This window comes from Galleria mellonella, unplaced genomic scaffold (assembly GCF_026898425.1).
Source record: "Galleria mellonella isolate WM207_F2 unplaced genomic scaffold, CSIRO_AGI_GalMel_v1 utg159, whole genome shotgun sequence".
Lineage (NCBI taxonomy): Eukaryota > Metazoa > Arthropoda > Insecta > Lepidoptera > Pyralidae > Galleria > Galleria mellonella.
In genome coordinates this window covers 3,311,260-3,331,268 of record NW_026442004.1, presented here as the reverse complement: position 1 = coordinate 3,331,268, position 20,009 = coordinate 3,311,260, and the positions used below count along the sequence as shown (strand labels likewise).

The 20,009-nt window shown below is 30.1% G+C and overlaps 1 protein-coding gene across 20 annotated transcripts in view; it reads right to left on the bottom strand.

Moving 5' to 3' along the window:
* Positions 1-20,009, bottom strand: part of LOC113518763 (modifier of mdg4) — a 362,824-nt gene that overhangs the window by 152,583 nt on the left and 190,232 nt on the right. The window contains exon 5 of one of the 20 annotated variants that reach the window (XM_052892529.1): positions 8,755-8,960. The exons of 17 other annotated variants lie outside the window; for them this stretch is intronic. In XM_052892529.1, coding sequence (XP_052748489.1) covers positions 8,770-8,960 — 191 coding nt within the window. In that variant the 3' untranslated portion in view covers positions 8,755-8,769. Of the gene's footprint in view, positions 1-8,754; positions 8,961-12,709; positions 12,919-13,232; positions 19,179-20,009 lie in introns of those variants that run through there. 2 more of the 20 variants (XM_052892522.1, XM_052892533.1) reach the window with 2 other exon arrangements.

The window sequence follows — 20,009 nt, the reverse complement described above, 5'->3', positions numbered from 1 at the left end:
TCATAAAAACCCATTGCTATCTATATATCACAAATTATTTACAAATAAATTTATCTTAATAGATGTTAAATTTGAATACGATATTATCCACAGGTACGATACAGTAAATATATTAAAATTATTGTTTACTTATTTTATATATATACACTATATTCATTAATTACAATATTTATTTTTTGTATTTTATTGTACCAATTTAATATCATATATTAAATAATTTCAGTTATTGTGAGATCACTTGGTAATACTTAAAGTATTACATACATTACAGTAATGGACATCACCTAAATAAGTATTGGCATACTTTGAAAGTAATAAATTAAGGATGATGGGCGTATTCATAATTTACCTTAGCGCGACACGATATCATACGATTTTACCGTCACGATATAATAGAATAGTTTATAAAGCTCGTATAATATAATATTTAAGTACAGTATGCAATTATATGGGCATGTTTTTAATTTTCTGTGACAATATTTTGTATCAATATGCAGAAATAATAAACTAATTAATTGTTTTAGAATTTAAAAGGGGTTTTTTATACAATAATCTAATCACTTGCCCTCTTATTCATAAATACGTCAAACCTGTCATAAACTTATTTTTGCTATTGAAATATTTTGTATTTCTCTTTTGCGCTATTTTCTCAATTGATCAAAGAAAATGACAAAACACTTCATTAGCTAAAATAGACTTGTAGGATATTTTAAATTTTATGAATAAGGGGGTGTATCGTTCTGCTTTCCTATTATATCGATACGATAAAATCGTAAAAAATCGTGCCATACTAGATTGATTTTTGACATTTAAATATTTAACAATAACACCCATAGCTAGATGATGCCGTGATACATGTCAAGAGATGATAAACTAATGAATTCAATCATCAATAACTTTAATGATTATGTTGTTGACGCACTCTGATGATCACATTATCAATAGTCATAACAAAAGCTTGGCAGCCTGTTGTCTTCTTTATACATCTCCACCGAACCTTGATGCCTTCATGCTGATGAACAGTATATCTAAAGCTGCCTATGTCCAAACAACGTTTTCCCGAAGTGGTAAACCCGAAAAAAGCTGAAAGGGAAAATGTATTTGAATTTATGAGAAATATTTATTACTTTGCCTTTGTTAATGACTCCTATCCAATTAAGTACACATTACTTTCCACTATCGAAACGAGGTCTAAGTTATGCTTAAAAAAGCGTATACACTAATAATGTGCGACCAATATCATGCGCTAGAATAAGACAGAATGATATGCCCAGTTTGTTAGAATGCACTTAACAGGGCGGGCATCTAAAGAGTAGAACCTCTGCAAATAATGTTACTTTACGTACTTTATAATAATTTATTACTCAGTTTGTGAAAATATAATTCCATTTTGGTAATAGTTAATAAAATAGTAATGAATAAGAAGAAAAAATAATTTATTATTATGTATTACATTTTAATACAGTATAGGCACAAAAAATTGTAAAACTGTACAAGTGATTAAAATAAATATTTTAAATAAGTAATAATGACTATCGAGGTTGCAAAAATAAACAATTTCGGAACTAAAAAAAATTTTGAAACTGCATTACAAAATTAATATGGAATTAATATAGTAGTAAACAACATCCCCCCTCCCTCCTGTAGAGAGAGACATAGGCCACCCTATATTGGTGAGCATAGCTCAGCAGTGAACAATAAACGACTGTTTTGGTATGGTATAGAAACTCTTTCTTTGTGAAGTAGTTTCAGAAGCTAATTTTCAACATCATTACAAATCATTGACGCCCCACCATTGGTCTCTCACACAAAGGACACTTCTAAAAAAATGGCCAAGTGGCTTGTTATATGGTTTTATTTAGTTTTTCTTCTCTCCCGTTTACCCAAGCAAACTATCTAATAATTAAAGATTATTTGCTACAAAAAAAAAACGATTCAATTCAGGAAACACCAAAATTATTTTGGTTTAAAAAATAAAATATTGAATTGATTTCGACAAAATTTGTATGGGACCAATCTGTAAGAATATTCTATCAGAAAAAAAGAATTTTCAAATCGGTTTGGAACTAACAGAGTTATGAGGTAAGAAGAAACATAAAAAAAATGCAACCGAATTGAAAACCTTCTTTTTGAAGTCTGTTAAAAAATATTACTTAATAGTAGAATGAGTATTCAATTTTAATTTTAATAAGTATTAGAATAATAATTTCCTTGGATAAATAGTATCAGTAACAATGAGGGGAATGTAAATTATTTTTAATATTATACATATAATTGATATACAAAATCCCAAGATTCACTTTATCCACAAGTTGCATTAAAAAATGTCCCAAATTGATATTATAAAAATTATACCAATAAACAAAACGTTATATTTTTACAAAATTTACAGAAATATTTGGATATGTTTGATTACAAACGTTATTCGGAGGCTATAACATAAATGAGTGCAAAATTTAACGATGCAAAAAGAGTGAATATTGCGCGCTCTGTATCTAGGATTTTCATGCATATCAATGATTTTGTACCGAATTATTGTTGCGAGTCCATCCATCTATTCTTTAATACTGATTATTCTACTTACACTAGTTCACTCAGATCTGTCCATTTTTTGTCATGAAATAAGGAGTATCCTCCAAATTTAAACATAACAGAAAGGTTTACTTCAATTCCTGTCAAATTTAGCATTTGAACATCATGCCTACCATCAGGACTATACTTAAAGTAACGCCTTGTATATGTATAGGATTTTCAGTATCTACTGGTATATAATAAACTCTATTAATGATATAAAATTGACTTTTTACACAAAACCAATTTCAATAATAATACCAATAATAATAAATCTGTATAAAATTATATATACTTAATACCTACAAAAGAAAAATTTGGCAGGAATTAATAGTGTCCTTTCTATTACTACCAAACTACCAATATTTATACATCATAATAATTTAGCCAAAATACACTATAAATACAACCAATTCAACAACATATGTACAATGTAATATTCAAAACTCCGACTACATTTCAATGATTATGACAGTTCTTAATTTCTACCACCTCACTGTCAACAGTGACCAACTGCGCTGTGCATGACAGTCGTCGCCGTTTCACACACCTCCACGTGACTCGTCTACCAAAACGGTCACTGCGCTTGTTGTATCTATGACCGCCTAGTTCAATAACCGGCTGACCGAGTATAGACTTAGTAAATATCGGACGCAATTCTAAAAATATATTCGAATATTTTAGTCATAAAAAAAATATAGAAAAATAAAGCAAATAGGATTTATAAAAGTAAACACTGTGAAAACAAAAAACAATCTTAAAATTTATTATTAAGTTAATTATTTTAAGTACATGTAAACTTAAACAAAATCAATTAAATAAGTATTGTATACTTAATCCCTCTAATTCAATTTATATATAACCAATATTGGGCAGCAATTTTCAATGATTATGACAGTTCTTAAGCTCCGTATCTTGATACAGCGCCACGTATTACGTTGATCGTGACGGTCAGGGCGCTTACCATATCTGTAACCGCCTAGTTCAATAACTGGATAACCGCATAAAGACTTGATGAATACTGATTTTGATTCTGAAAAAAACAAAATATCTTTACCATACTACATTCTAAATTCAAATATTTTAGCTATTAAAATATAGAAAAAATTGAGCAAATAGTACTTAAAAAGGTAAACACTGTTAAGACGGGTAACCTTATTGTTTATTATTAATTTATGCCTAAATGTCAAGAAGGAAATCAAGACATCAGTATATAACAAAAAGTCTATAGATAATTAATTAACGGTAAAAATAAAAGAAATCCATCATTAGTCAAGTAATACTATTGAAAATAAAAAATAAAATTATATGAATACTTGAAGTAGGTATTAAAGTAAATTAATATTGTGTACTTAATTAGTATCCCTGTAACCATTTCTAAATTAAATAATAGATAACCAACCTTTGGAAACGGATTTCAATGATTGTGGCAGTTTTTTATTTCAATTACTTCGTTGCAGTAAGTGATAATTTGAGCAGGACAACTCAAACTCCGTCTCTTAACACAGCGCCAGGTAATACGTAGGCCATGACGGTCAGTGCGCTTATTATATCTGTGACCGCCTAGTTCAATAACTGGCTGACCGCATATAGACTTAGTGAATACTGGTTTTAATTCTGAAAAATAAAGTAATTTTACCATACCAAATTATAAATTCAAATACTTGCTATGTATTTTTACTAATATAGCATGTATTCAACACACCAGTGAAATTTTACAAGATTCAAGCAATCCGTATAAATACTGATCACCCATAAAACATAATATAACGTAAATTTTACCTTCAAATCTTATAATATGTAAATACAATATAATGTTTAAATCAATAATAATTTATTCACTAAAAAATAAACAATCTTATTTCTTTGAGATCATAGTAAATAAAATATATAATAAACATATTTGAACTACTTTATCAGCGTACATATGTTAAAAATACAGCCAATCTATAAAAAAGACATTTTTGTTTCTTAACTAAAATATTTACAATGTATTTATATTAAATAATGAGAAAATAGAGAAATGAACAAGAGAATTAATCTGTCCTGGAAAATATATTGGTTACTAACGAAAATATTGAAAAATACAGAATACAATATTTGATTTGAAATCTAAGAAAATAATATTTGATTTATGTATTCTGTCCAATATAATAAATACGACAAACATGGAGTTTAACGGAACACAATTTACGGAAACTAGAGACTTATCAGCCTGATATGGGAAGAGAAGCATACTCAATGTAGAAATTAAAATAATTCGGAAACAAACCGGAACTATGGATGTAACATATTGCATTAAAAAACTGAAATGGAGATAGACGGATCACACAATGAGAAACAGAAAGGACAAAAAGACTAAGGATGTAACTGAGTATTCAAGACAAAACAAAAGAAATGGAGACAGCGTAGCTGGGAGGATGACACAAAAAGAAAAGCAGGCATTGGCTGTACTGTACCGGTAAGAAACCCCCACTGATATTGGCACAAAAGGTTGTTATGACGAAGGTGACCGGATAATCGCTCTAGTACAAAGTGTTCCAGCACCTTAGACAGAATTAGAAGGATCGAGATGGGACGATATTCAGAGAAGGAGGAAAGGTTAGGTTTCTTAGGAAAAGAAATCACATATTCGTTCTTCCCAACGAACGGAAAGATACCAGAAGCGAACAATTTAATGTCTGCTAACAAAGGTGCTATGGTATATTTAACAGGCTCAATCATGTTAATATTAAATCCATTCTCACCTATCGCCTTAAGTTCAATAGAAAAATCTCTTCTCTCTCTCTCTCCTCATCTCTCTCCATATCTCTATCATAAAAACAACCGTAATGTAAACCAATATTACCCATTAAAATCAATATTAACCTGTCAGTGATTATGGAAGTTCTTAATTCTTATTAACGTTTCTCCCATAGTGACGGCAGTAGCGCGGCACTGGCGATCCTTTTTTGTGCAAACCCAATTAGTGAGAGGGCCCCGGCTATCGCTGCGTTTGTTGTATCGATAATGGTCGATTATCATTAACGGATTGCCGTATCGAGTCGTCGAGAAGAATGGCTTTGTATGTTCTGCAAATCATACGGGTTTATGATAATAATAATAAAAAAAAAGTACAGTAATATGTCTCGGACATATAAACAGGCATGGGTATATATGTATGTTACTTTTAATTGACTATCATGATGAAATTATTTTCAATTTTCATTGTATTTTTGTTTACAATATCACACTTGTTACTATTTATTATTGAAAATGAAATATTAGTTGTGATTTTTATGATCAGCATACTATTATTAATTTGCTCTTTAGAGCCTAGTAGGCAGTCAAATCCGATAACATCATAACGACAATCAAAATTTTTCACTGCTTGTATATATAGCAATTTATATTATATAAAGATAAATAGCAGGACTTAGTCACCATAAAGAAAAGAGCATATTCCTTTTTAAAAGCCGGCAGTATACTGCAATACCTTTGTTGTTGCGAGCGCTTATAGGCGATGATAGTCAATTACCACGAAGTGAACTGCATGTTTATTTGCCCCCTATGTTATAAAAGAATTGATAATTTTGTATTTTAAAATAAATAAAAAAAATAAAGCTTTTTTTTATAATTTTGTATTGGTGCAGCTTATGATTTTGCATTTCAATTCAATTTATATGCTATGAAATATTTCAAGCTTAATTTTGTTACGCGTCACCTCGAATCAGTCCTACAGATAGCGTCACTAAAGGAAGTTGTTTAAAATGCCTTTTTATTAAAATACGCCCTTTAACAAATATTTACTAATGATATAAAAATATCTTTTTTAACTTTAATTATTAATAAATAAAATATATTTTATTTATTAAAATAAATTAAAATATATTATTTTATTTAAAAAAATATGTTTTATTAATAAATAAAACATATTTTTTATGTTTAAATAAATATAATATTCAGTAAATAAATTATGGACACTCATTAACTATTATGATTTATTTTTGGCATTAAATTAAAATAAAATTTACAACTATCTAGTAACTTTTGGTTAATTGGAAATTAATTAATTAATTCATTACCATGAGTATGAACAACACGCACTAAACATGTCTAAATATTATGTTTATTTTTTTACATTTACCATGTTCCTGATGTAAATAATTTAGTCACAGAACATTTCGGACTTTTCCTCGAACTTGTGGTCAGAAATATAGGTTTGGTGAAAGTTCAAAAATATTTTTTTTTATAATCATTACATTTGTTGGTAAATGTAATTCAAAATTGTAAAAAATGGTAAATCTTAAGATTTACTAGTTAGACCTAAGATTTAATTGTACGGACTTTTACTACTGTAAAAATTCATAAAACTTACTACATACACTTTCTGTACTTATACAATTGTATTGTTATATTTATTAATTATCTTGCTTATTTCCTATAATGTATAATGCAAATAAAGTATAATAATAATAAACTCTTTATTGCGTACAATAAAAAATTTGTTATTTTATGTTATAAATAATAATTGAGCTGTGAACGCCTATGAGGAAAAATTAAAATCACTCATGATTATGTGCGCCTACAATCTTGATAATAACTCCCTCGCAAGTCATCAGCGATGCCGTGCAACGCAGCTTCCTCTTTTTCACGCAAGTCCATCTAGTTTTGATGCCAAACTCTCTATCTTTAATAAACCTGTGTTGTCCTATTAGTATAACAGGGTTTCCACGTATAGACCAGCCGTAATGTGGCTCTGAAAAAAAATTAATGTTTACATTCCTTGTATAATGCATTCTCTTATCAAGATGGAATTACATAAAGATAACTACAAATAGAATAGAAATGGAAGATAAGAAATTTTACTTAAATAGACTAGTTTACATCTTATTTACTTACCAACTTTTAAAATGATGATATCTGTTTAAAATGATATCCCTGTACATTTCGATTTAAAGGATTTAAACAAAAAAAAACGTTATATATTCATTTATATATATATATTATTATCATTATTCATATTCCTGTTGAAATATTCAAAACAGATTTCAACTTAGCAACTAATAATAAATTTAATACTAAATGATAATTATATATGACTCTCATTTTTCGGCTATTACTGTAAAATATGTAAATATTATTATTTAACACAGTAAAAAAACAATGTTCCATTTGTTTTATATGAACTTCCGAATGATACCGAAATTAGTTTAAACAAAACACACGTAAGACAAATATTTTTACAATTAAAATACGTGTCTATATATGTATATCTATAACGCTAAATTTTATAAAAACACAAAGGTTCATACGTCCTGTTAAGAAAAAATTGTCGGAAACGACAAACAAAAGTAAGTTCATAAAATTCTTTATAAATATACATATAGACATCGTTAAAAAATGAAAGTAAATTGTGAAAATAAAAATTATTGAAATATAAATATAATTTAAAATAACTATCTTTGTTCCCTTCTTCAACACTATATGTCTTATAAATATATTATAAAGTAAATCTCTCTCTCTTGACCTAAAAGTTTATTTCACCTATTCATATAATAAACAATCTGACTAAATGTAAATATCAAATACCAACTATCGAATTATAATATCGATTGAAAAACCCACGACCAATGATCACTTCTCTTCAAAATATAGTCGTAAGTCTGCGCACACATTTGTGCAAAATGGCCGTACATTTTGCTCAAAGGGGAAAATTCATATTGTGCCCACTTTTAAAAGGTTTTTTTTTAATAATCGAACTAAATAAAATACACGCCGAAGAACATTGTGTGTAAAGACGAGGTAAACATAAAGGGAAATTAAATTTAGGGGTAAAAATTCTTCAACTGGGTAGATTTATATTTTTCACGCTTTTAAGTACAGTAAAATAATCCTGGGCAAAAATTTTTGTCTGGTCATAAAAGAATACAAATTGCAAGCAACAATGTTCAGATGTCTTATAAATGTATTGACATCGAGTTTGTCGATAAATCTTCATAATCTGTGGTCGAATATGTGTGTTTAAAAATAGAATTAATTAATTGAATTAATTTAACCACTTACCATCAGGTGGGCCGTATGCTTGTTTGCCACCTCAATGGTATAAAAAAAAGAATTGATGTCAACACTCGTTATATGTATTATATCTATATCCATTACAGCAATTGTTTACCATCAGCCTAGCCGTATGTTTTTCTACCTCACTCATACCAGCAGTTAATGATTATGTTTGCCCACGGTCTTAAGAATAACACCTTCGCAAGTCATGAGAGACGACGTGCACCGCTGAGACCGCTTCTTCACACAATTCCATCTAGTCTTTGGGCCAATATCCCTTTCCTTAATAAATCGGTACTCCCCAATTAGTATAACCGGATTTCCACGATTTGACAAACCGAAGCGTGGTTCTGAAAAAAAAAAACATTTTAATAGACCAGCGTTTTCGAAACTGACAAGTGCTTATTACTAATAACTGAAGTATCAAACTGTCATAGTCGAATCGTAATATTAAAAAGCCTATAACCTTAGATTATATAGATAGAGTGTATCCATAGAAATATTTCGAGAAACGCGAGTCAACTTTTTCATATAATTTTGCGTGATAAATAGTTATGAGCGATTCCTTTATAACTTCTATATTCATTTTGTCTTATAAATTCTGCAACTTTTCAATAATTAAATATCGTTATAACGCCAAGATACATTGTGTGCATAAGTATATAGAGCATTAATAAAAAAAAACCAGTCAGCTAATTTGACAATTAGCTGACAAAAAGTTGACCTGTTTTTGAGGCTCGACTCTCTATCTATATAATCTAAGCTTATAATCTTTTTTAAGAAAGCTATCAAATGCAAAAAAAAATCAAATCTAACTGGTAGTTTCAGAGATTAGTACGTTCAAACAAACTTTTTATTATATTAGTAAAGATAATCCATCTCACAAAAAAACATGGAAGATGTAAAACTATTATTTGTATTATAAAAAAAAAAGAAAATTAGTTACCATTACTTCAATATATAATCGTTGTATAGGAAAAAACCCACAATAATAAATCATCTTTTATTACAAGTTTATTTATTTTTTAATTCAAAATTGGTTACAAAAAACATTTTACATGTACATATTTGTTTACATTCTAAAACACATTTTATTCCATAAACCAAATCCAGGTTACTCTATTTTTTATTTTCTTATTTGAGGTACAGTAACTATAAAATAAAAAAGTTTAAAAATTACCGACACAAACAAACATATAAAAAGAGCTGATGACCTTGAAACGCCTGATTTTCATAAATTGAGGCTAAGAAGCATCTCGATCACGTCAGCTTTCAAACAAAAAAAACCGCATCGTAATCGGTCCATTCGTTTAGGAGCTACGATGTCACAAATAGGCACACAGACACATAGGAGACATAAATACATAGACACACACAGATAGAGACATCAAACTTATAAAACGTCTCTTTTTGTGTCGGGAATTAAAAGGAACAGATCTTCATAAATTAAAGCTAAGAAACATCTCGATCACATCAACTTTTAAACAAAAAAAAACACCATTTTATAATCAGTCTATTCGTTTAGGAGTTACGATGTCACAGACATACATATAAATACAAAGGACACACAAATATATAGACACATAGAACACACAAATACATAGACACACAGTGATGTCAAACTTATAACACATATCTTTTTTTGTCATCGATTATAAAGAACTGATGAACTCGAAATGCCTGAACAGATCTTCATAGATTGTAGCTAAGAAACATCTCGATCACGTCAGCTTTCGAACAAAAAATACCTCATCATAATCAATCAATTGGATTAGGAACTACAATGCTACAGACAGACACACAGATACATAGACATATAGGACACACAGACACACAAAGGCAATGTCACACAAAGACAACGACACACAAAGATATCGACACACAGAGACATTGACACACAAAGACATTGACACTCAGAGACATAGACACACAAACACGCAGAGTCGCTAAAGTTATAACACCCCTCTTTTTGCGTAGAGGGTTAAAGATGCAAATGATGTATCGCACAGTTCATTTATAATATAATAGGTTAGTTTTTCACTAGGTGTCGTGTAAGTAGTTCCTGTAAATCTAATTTAAACTCTGATGGTTGTTTTATGATGACACACTAGAGGTGGTAGCTTTTCTTCTAAAATCCACGCGTGCGAAGTAGCGGACAAAAAGACAATAATAGTATAAAAGTCAAAATCGTAGAGCCTCATTCACTTGCATGTGTATGCTGTCCATTAGCCTTGATCAGCTCACCATTAAATGTGAGCAGCGTGGCTTTACAACTCATGGAATTTCTTTTGTAGCAGCTCCACCATATCCTGGGACCGTTGCTTCGGTTCTTTGAGTATCGGTAGCCTCCATACCACAGATGTTGTCCATCACCGACATTCTTTGGAAATCCTGGTAAAATAAAATAAATATTAGACGGTGCCCTTGATAAATATATGTATATTTTTAATGCACCTTAGAATGGCAAATGAGAACGTCATGTATGACATTAAGTGTCATGGATATAACAAAGTACACAGTTACACCCGTGACACTATAAATCGTTCGACGAAAATATTCCGACACTATTAGTCCACAAGCACATGATAAAAATATGTACATATGATTTATCATTGACATTAATTTCATAATTAAATAGATGGCCTCTACAAACCACCGTTTACATTAATTAAGAATTTTTTTTCATAAAAAGTCCGATATTTAAATTATGAATTGACACATATTGGTTTTTTTTATTATTTAATCTATATAAAGTAGTTACAACTAGGATACATGGGGCAAATTTTATGTCACAAAAATTACTATCAGATATCACGTAAATTACATAATTAAAAATACAATCCAAAACATAAAACGAATGTTAAAATAATTTAAAAATTTTGTAAAAAAATTGATTTACACGTCACACTTAAAACACCCATTTTTTACGTCGGGGGTTAAAAATACACATTATGTATTATATATTTTATTTATAATATGATGGATGTTCACCGGATAGCGTGGAAGTAGTTCCTACAGCTCTAATTTAAAATCTGGTGTAGGTTTTATCTTGACACTCCATCTAGCGGTGGTCTATTTCATCTTTTCTAATTCTGTTATTGTATGCGTCAGTAGCAGTCAAAAAACCAATAACAATATAAAACTCAAAATCGACGAGCCTCATTCACTTGCATGTATATGCTGTCCATTAGCCTTGATCAGCTCACCATTAAATGTGAGCAGCGTGGCTTTGCAACTCATGGAGTTTCTTTTGTAGCAGCTCCACCATATCCTGGGACCGTTGCTCCGGTTCTTTGAATACCGGTAGCCTCCGTACCATAGATGCTGTCCATCACCGACATTCTTTGGAAACACTTGTAAAGTAAAACAAATATTAGACGGTGCCCTTGATAAATATATGTAGATTTTTTAATGCACCTTAGAATGGTAAATGAGAACGTCATCTATGACATTAAATGTCATGGATATAACAAAGTACACAGTTACACCTGTGACACTATAAATAGCTCGATGAGAATATTCCTACACTATTAGTCCATGAGCACATATAAAAATTACGTATATATGATTTATTATTAACATTAATTTCATAATTAAATAGATGGCGTCTACAAACTACTATTTAGATTAATTGGGAAATTATTTTCATGAAATGTCCACTATTAAAATTATAAATATACACACATTGGTTTTTTATTGTTTAATCTATATGAAGTACTTACAACTAGGGTACATGGGGCAATTTTAATGGCACAAAAATTATTATCAGATACCATGTAACTTACATAATTAAAAGTACGGTTCAAAACATAATACCAAAGTTGAAACTATTTTAAAATATTGTAAAAAAATTTATTTACACGTTAAACTTATAACACCCGTCTTTTTACGTCGGGGGTTAAAAATACAAATGAAGTATTATATAGTTTATTTATAATATAATAGTTCTTCGCTAGATGGCGTGGAAGTAGTTCCTGCAGGTCTAAAGTTGTATATTTTAACTTGACACGCCATACAGCGGTTGTCTATTTCATTTTCTATTTTACTTCCGAAATCTACGCGTGTAAAGCGGGCAATAAGTTAATAACAATATAAAAGCTAAAATCGTAGAGCCTCATTCACTTGCATGTGTATGCTGTCCATTAGCTTTGATCAGCTCACCATTAAATGTGAGCAGCGTGGCTTTACAACTTCTGGAGTTTCTTTTGTAGCAGCTCCACCATATCCTGGGACCGCTGCTTCGGTTTTTTGAGTATCGGTAGCCTCCGTACCACAGATGTTGTCCATCGCCGACATTCTTTGGAAATCCTGTTACAATAAAACAAATATTAGACCGGTGCTCTTGATTATTAAAATGTATAGATATTATTAATGCCTCTTAGACCGGCAAACAAGAACGTCATCTATGATGTTAAGTGTCATGGATATAACAAAATACACAGTTACACCCATGACACTATAAATCGTTCGACGAAAATATTCCGACACTATTAGTCCACATGCACATGATACAAATATGTGTATATGATTTATTATTAAAATTAATTTAATTATTAAATAGATGGCCTCCACAAATCACCATTTACATTAATTAGGAAATTATTTTCATAGAAAGTCCTCTATTAAAATTATAAACAGACACATATTAGCTTTTATTATTTAATCTATATGAAATAGTTACAATTAGAATACATAGCGCAATTTTCGTTTCACAAAAATTACTATCAGATACAATGTAAATTACATAATTAAAAGTACAGTCCAAAACATAATACCAAAGTTGAAACAATTTTCAAATATTGTAAAAACATTAATTTACAAAAACCATCAAGTATAAAATATTATAAGTATAAACAGAAATTATAATGATATTACAAAACTATATCAATCAAATACAACTACATTAATTTAGCCTTATATTTTATATATTTAAAAGGCACTTCTATTATTTCAACAAATTGAAGAGTAACTCTTTTATCTCTATAATATAAAAAAGATTTTTTGCTTAGTAATACATATTAATACTATGTCGATAAAAACTTATTTGTATGTATGAATATATGTATGAAGATACCTACATATGTAATATTAGGCTAAATATGTAACCTACTGACAGCTCGATATGCAGAGTTTTTAAATATAAAAGTGAAATGGTAATCCCGCCTACGCTATCATTATACGCTAGCACTCTGCTACTAACGAGAAAATAAAGATGAGAATGAAGTCAAGTCAAATAATCCATCGTAATAACTCCTTCAAGAAATAACCACGATTGGTTCCGCGTTGACGTTAATCTGATGATATTTTCAAATGTAATGTGAATGATTATAGGGAAAATGTACAAATATGTTCCATAATCGTAAACAGAAACTTTAATTTTTTTTTTATACCAATGAGGTGGAACCAAGCATACGGCCCATCTGATGGTAAGCGGTTACCGTAGCCTATGAACGCCTGCAATAAAAGGGGTATTACGCGCGCGTTACCATTGCGTTGCAGGAAGCTCATTCCATAACCTGAGTATTTATGGAAGAAAACGTCTCTGAAACAGCGTTGTACGCGACCATCTAGGCTGGAGGATGTCAGGGTGAACTCCCTATCTGTGGCGAGCCGTACGATGGTAGAAAGTGGCCGTAGGCATCATATTGAACAAATCCTCTGAGCACAATCCCTTGTACAAGCGGTAGAACCCACAGACTGAGGCAAAATTAAGGCTCTTAAGACTTAAGGATTCTATACCGCTTGTAAGTCTGGGATCATCGACAATTCTCATAGCTCGTCGTTGCACTGAGTCGAATGGTTCAAGCTGGCATCTAGGTGCTCCCGCCCATAAGTGACAGCAATACTCCATTTGGGGCCGGATTTCCGATTTGTAGAGCATTAATCGTTGATCCGGCGTAAAGTAATGCTTGGTTCTATTAAGCACACCGAGTTTTAGGATGCCAGTTTCACCTTATCTTCGAAGTGGCCACGGAACTGTACGTCACTAGAGATGTCGACACCAAAGGTCCCAATACTTTTAGAAATGTTAAGAGACGTGCTCTGGAATTGTGGAAAGGGAGACTTTGTACAAAAGTCGATTGCTTGAGTACCTCTGTTCTATTCGTGTTTCAACCGTGAAGCAGTTGTGTTTACATGGCTGTGTTTCGGTTTGAAGGGTGGGATATGGCGTGAATTTACTGGGTACCGAGGAATAACACCTGCGTCCTCAGGAATGGCAACGCATGGAGGGTATCATGGGTGAAACAGTATTCTCTGTTATGTCCATGGTACTGCTCATGTCTATAGGCGACGGTTACCACTTTCCATCAGGTGGGTCGTCAGCTTGTTTGCCATTCTAAGTTGTATAAAAAAAAAAGGATTTTACATAGACAAAATTTGATTTCTATATACGATTTATTTATTTTTATAACACGTAGAAAACTTTTGGAATATTCAATTATGTACTTACTATAGTATATATAATATATACCATAGTTGCGATGTTTGTGGGTACATCACTAATGTGGGATATAATTGTAAATGTGTACCTATCTCTCAACCAGGATTGCTAGTCTGTTGCCAACTTTAAAACGTATACGTTAATAGTATGTTTAAACAATATGTGTATATTTAAACAATATCCCTAAACAGTATAATAGTATATACTTAATATGAATCTACGTATTCGAAAACTGATATTTTTTACTGTAAATGGCAAACTAATTGCCACTTATTAGTAAAAGTTTATCGCGCGTATACCTTCTTATGTTCTTAAAATAAAAATACAGTACAAACTAATATTCTGTCTCACATAAAAAAAAAATATTCAAGATCATATCAATATCTAATAAATACTGACATAAAAACAAAATTATACAGGCCGTGTATATTTGCCACACAAAGACATTTTGCTCCGCAAAAAAGTTACCTCCTTCAGAAATTGAAACACACATTGAAAACAATATTTTAATTATAAACGTTAAATCATGTGTATATACAGGAGATATGAGACAACAAACATACAAAATACAACCGACTTGAGAACGACCTTAACTTTTGATGTCGGTTGAAAATGAAACGACAAGGGAGATAAATCTTATCGATTACAAAAAAAATAGCAAAAATCTGCCCAATATTGACGAATCGCATAATTCAACCACAAAAAATATAGAAAATTTTTCGATCGATTCAAGACTTTATTGGTAAAAGTTTTGTAAGTACACATTATATTTTAATGTAATAATTACCGATTTAATGTGTATTTTAGTCGAGAAAACTCGACTAGTTTCAGGACAATTCAAGCCTTTAGTCATGAGCGGCTATGATGCGAGTGCGAGCCTGACTGAACAATAGTTATTCCATTAAAATACAATCAAAAACTGTTTTATCCGAAGCAAAAGCTTGTTTATCTAATAATCCCTCTGGATGCAATTAAAAATGAGCCTGCCAAAAATATGCCTTAACGTACTTCTCTTGAAAACACTGAGATTATAAAATTCAGCGAGACTCGCTTCAAACATTAAAATACTATTGTTCTCACCAATAAACATAGCTACATATAAATCACTAAAAATAATTGATATACTATACTATACCTGATTGTTGTCAGTAATAATACCAATTTTTGCCATTAGTAGTATATTTTATTTCATCTTTACTTGCCCACCTTTCGTCGTATTCTAACCCACCAAGACAGGAACATAGTTCAGTCTCACACATCAATTATATTAAATATTTACGATATTTAGAATCAAAATTAAACATTGTAATCGATTAGCCAAGCTTTGGTTTAAAATAGAAACGCACTTGAAACTACTGAGTTTTAAATCGAACACCGGCTAATTAAAAAAAAACTGAATTTTTCGTAGAGGTATCGACTAAATAAAAATTTTCTCATACGTTAATTCAAAACCAGGATTAATATCAAAACATATTTTTAATAACTAGAAAACAGCAAATAAATGTACTATTCGGCTCTACTCGAGCATAATCGCTTCTTAGAAGAAGTAGCTATTGAATTGGTTACCTTATCCTAGAAACCAAAACACAGCGACGTTACTGTTTTACAGCATTAGACAAGACGGTGCTAATTTTGCTGTATTTTCACATAAAAACCACTGAAACCAAGGCATATTAAAAACCAACAAGATTTGTCTCGAATCCCTACTAGAATACATTTTGATCATCACTAACTCACTGGGTAAAAAGCTTTTAGATTACTTATAATTTTTATTTTATGTAATTTTTAAGACTTGTTTAATCAGTCATTGATTTATTCAAAACATATTTTTCTAATTTAAAATATTATTTAAAATTAAAATAGAGCGAGAATAATGTTTATCGTAATAAATTCACACACATTCTATACCAACGTTTATAAAATTATAATTAATATAAGTGAATTAAATATTAATAATTTAAACTGGCCAAGTCTAACGATATTTTAAATTTATTTGACGACTTTTTTTAATCATTCAATGTAAACATAATACTTTTACACTAAGGCACATCAACGCCTATACCGTCACACTTCAACAGCCCGTTTTCCTTAGCAATGAATGTGAGATAAAGATATGAAACATAATAGAAAATATGTAACAAAACCATGTTAACATTTCCATAAATTCCACAAAAATTATATAAAATTATATAATTAGACCTGCCAAATATAATGAGGCAACAATGATTAATAACATTCTCATGTACATGGCCGTAAAAATAGGAAAATAAACTAAATTTATAGAACGAAATTAAGGGTTCGCTGGATGAAAATTATTTTACCCAAAAATATATTAGCTGAGTTAATTTTTTTATTATGTCTCTATATTATTGGCGTACATTAATCCCTCTCTTTCGCACCTAAATAATGTAAATAAATAGTTTGAAGTCCATTTGAATAATTACTTCAGAGTATGATACAACTAATATATCTAAATACGGTATAATGTGTAAATGTAATATTAATAAAAAGCCCTTAGAAAACTATATTAATAAAAAATGCAGAGTAATACAAATATTGATATAAAATCTAAGTCTAATAAATAAATCCGTTAAAGTCTACCACCGCTTAAAAAACATACAAGAATTACGTAAAATCTTAATGTATAATAAATATTATAATGTTTGGAAGCGTCAAACTCTACTATTGTTTACAGACATAAATTCGAAAACACCAAATAATATACTATGACGTCCAGGGATGTACTCGATCATAGTCACTTCTTAGAAGAAGTAAGTAGCAATTGAATTGGTTACCTTATACTAGAAACCAAACAATAAAGATGTTGCTGTTTTACAACATAAGATAAAACGGTGCTAACTTTGCTGTATTTTCACATAGACAACAAAAAACCGCAAGATTTGAAGTTTTTATAATTGCATGTTAGACTCATATATCTCATATCATAAATACATTATGAAGTAATAGAACGACGAATGCATCCAATTAAAAATCTACTATGCAATTTCCACTATGACGCAATCATGAGATTTGAAGAAAGACTCGATTTTATGTATACTAAACATCTACATCTCAAGAAATGTATTTTAAGTATATCGTCATAGTCGTAGAATACTGACGGATCTTTATATGTAATCTTCGTCAGATCCGTCAGTATTCTACGACTATGACGATATATTTGATATTTTTTCTGCAGAATGCTTAAAATGAAACAATGTTAAAAACCTAGTTATTATAAGCAACGAAATTAAGGTACTAATTTGTATATCATATGTATTGAATGCTCTATAGTGAGTAGTTGTTGTCAGTTTTTACTAAACCAGGTGTATAGAACAATTCTACTATTTTGATATATTTTTTATATAACATTGAATGACAAACGAGCAGACGGTCCACCTGATAGAAAATAGTAACTCTCGGCTAACTAATATGAACAGCACATTGGGCATCACAGAATATACTGTGAAGCCTCCATAGGCTTCCATTATCCTTACCCTACGCTACTAACGCATTAAAGGTAATGGTACCCTATTGATACTATTCCTGAGGATTAAGAGGTTATGCCTATATACCCTGTAATTTCACTGCCATATCCCACAGTTCAAACCTAAACACAGCCATGCAAGCACAGCTACCATGAAATTAAATTCTGAATATTCAGATTCAATTTCATGGTTTTGCTCATATGAAAATCGGCACAGTAAATAGAGCTTAAAATTTCGTTCATCCTAAATCCCACCATAAAAGTCTGAAGGAACAATATTTTAACACTTAATATATTATAATACGTAATTTTAACATCAAATTTATATTGCGTTCGGCCCCGAAATTTCGGAAAACATTTCATGGTAGGTCTCCTGTATAGCGGTATAAACAATTAGGTAGCCAAGTAGTCGACTTTTGTACAAAGTCATCTTCTGGTAAATCACATAATTACATTAATGGTTATGTACAAAATTGTACCGTTCAATTTGATCGAAAGTCAATCTGACACTAGCCATGCACCCTCTTGAAGACCTCTTAATACAATGCCACCAAGACTTGACTCCGTAACCAGACGTCCGTTTGAATCTGTACTTTCCAATCATCACCACCGGATTACCCTTCTGCGACATTCCGAATAGAACTGCAACATGAAATTGTGTTAGTAATCCTATAGAACACTCTAGAACTAATCTAATTCTATGCCATAATTGTTAAGACAATTTATAGTAAATTATCAAATTCGAATTACCGAAGAACACAGGATAATTATGCAAAATACATACCCATATTATATTCGATTCTTCTGTTAATAAAAACGATATATGGACCTTATACACAATTGAAGGCCTTCAATTCAATTTTATGGACAGAAGACATAAGTTAAATATTCACTAGCCTAAAAAATATAACTTATTATAATATATAACTGACGAATATAAGTTATAGCTTATATAGCTGAAGTCTATAGAATTAGATATAGTTTCGACAGGGTAAACAAATACAGATGTATTTAATTTTTTTATTTTTAATTTAATTAATTAATTGGCACAAAAAAATTGTCATATTCAAATATTTAATTAATATGCAATAAATTTTAATTAACTAATATACAATTAACTATTTACGTACATAATCGAAAAAAACAATATCAAGACGACTTTTGTACAAATAAATTTATGATTTATAAATAAAGAACTCTTTTTACATATATAAAACTTTAGCTAAAAACCAAAGCTTAACAAAGCAAATTAAACAATTACATTATCCATATAATATTTATTTTCGCTAACTCTATCTTATAAAAACATTAGCACTTTGACTAAGAATTTTATACCTTTGACTAATAAACGCCTACTTTTTATTGAACACTAGATTTTAATAAGAATACATAAATTAATACAAAATCAAATTATTTATTTTCTATTCTTTTGCCATAACAATCTATGAATTAAAAAAAAATTAAACTAAGCAA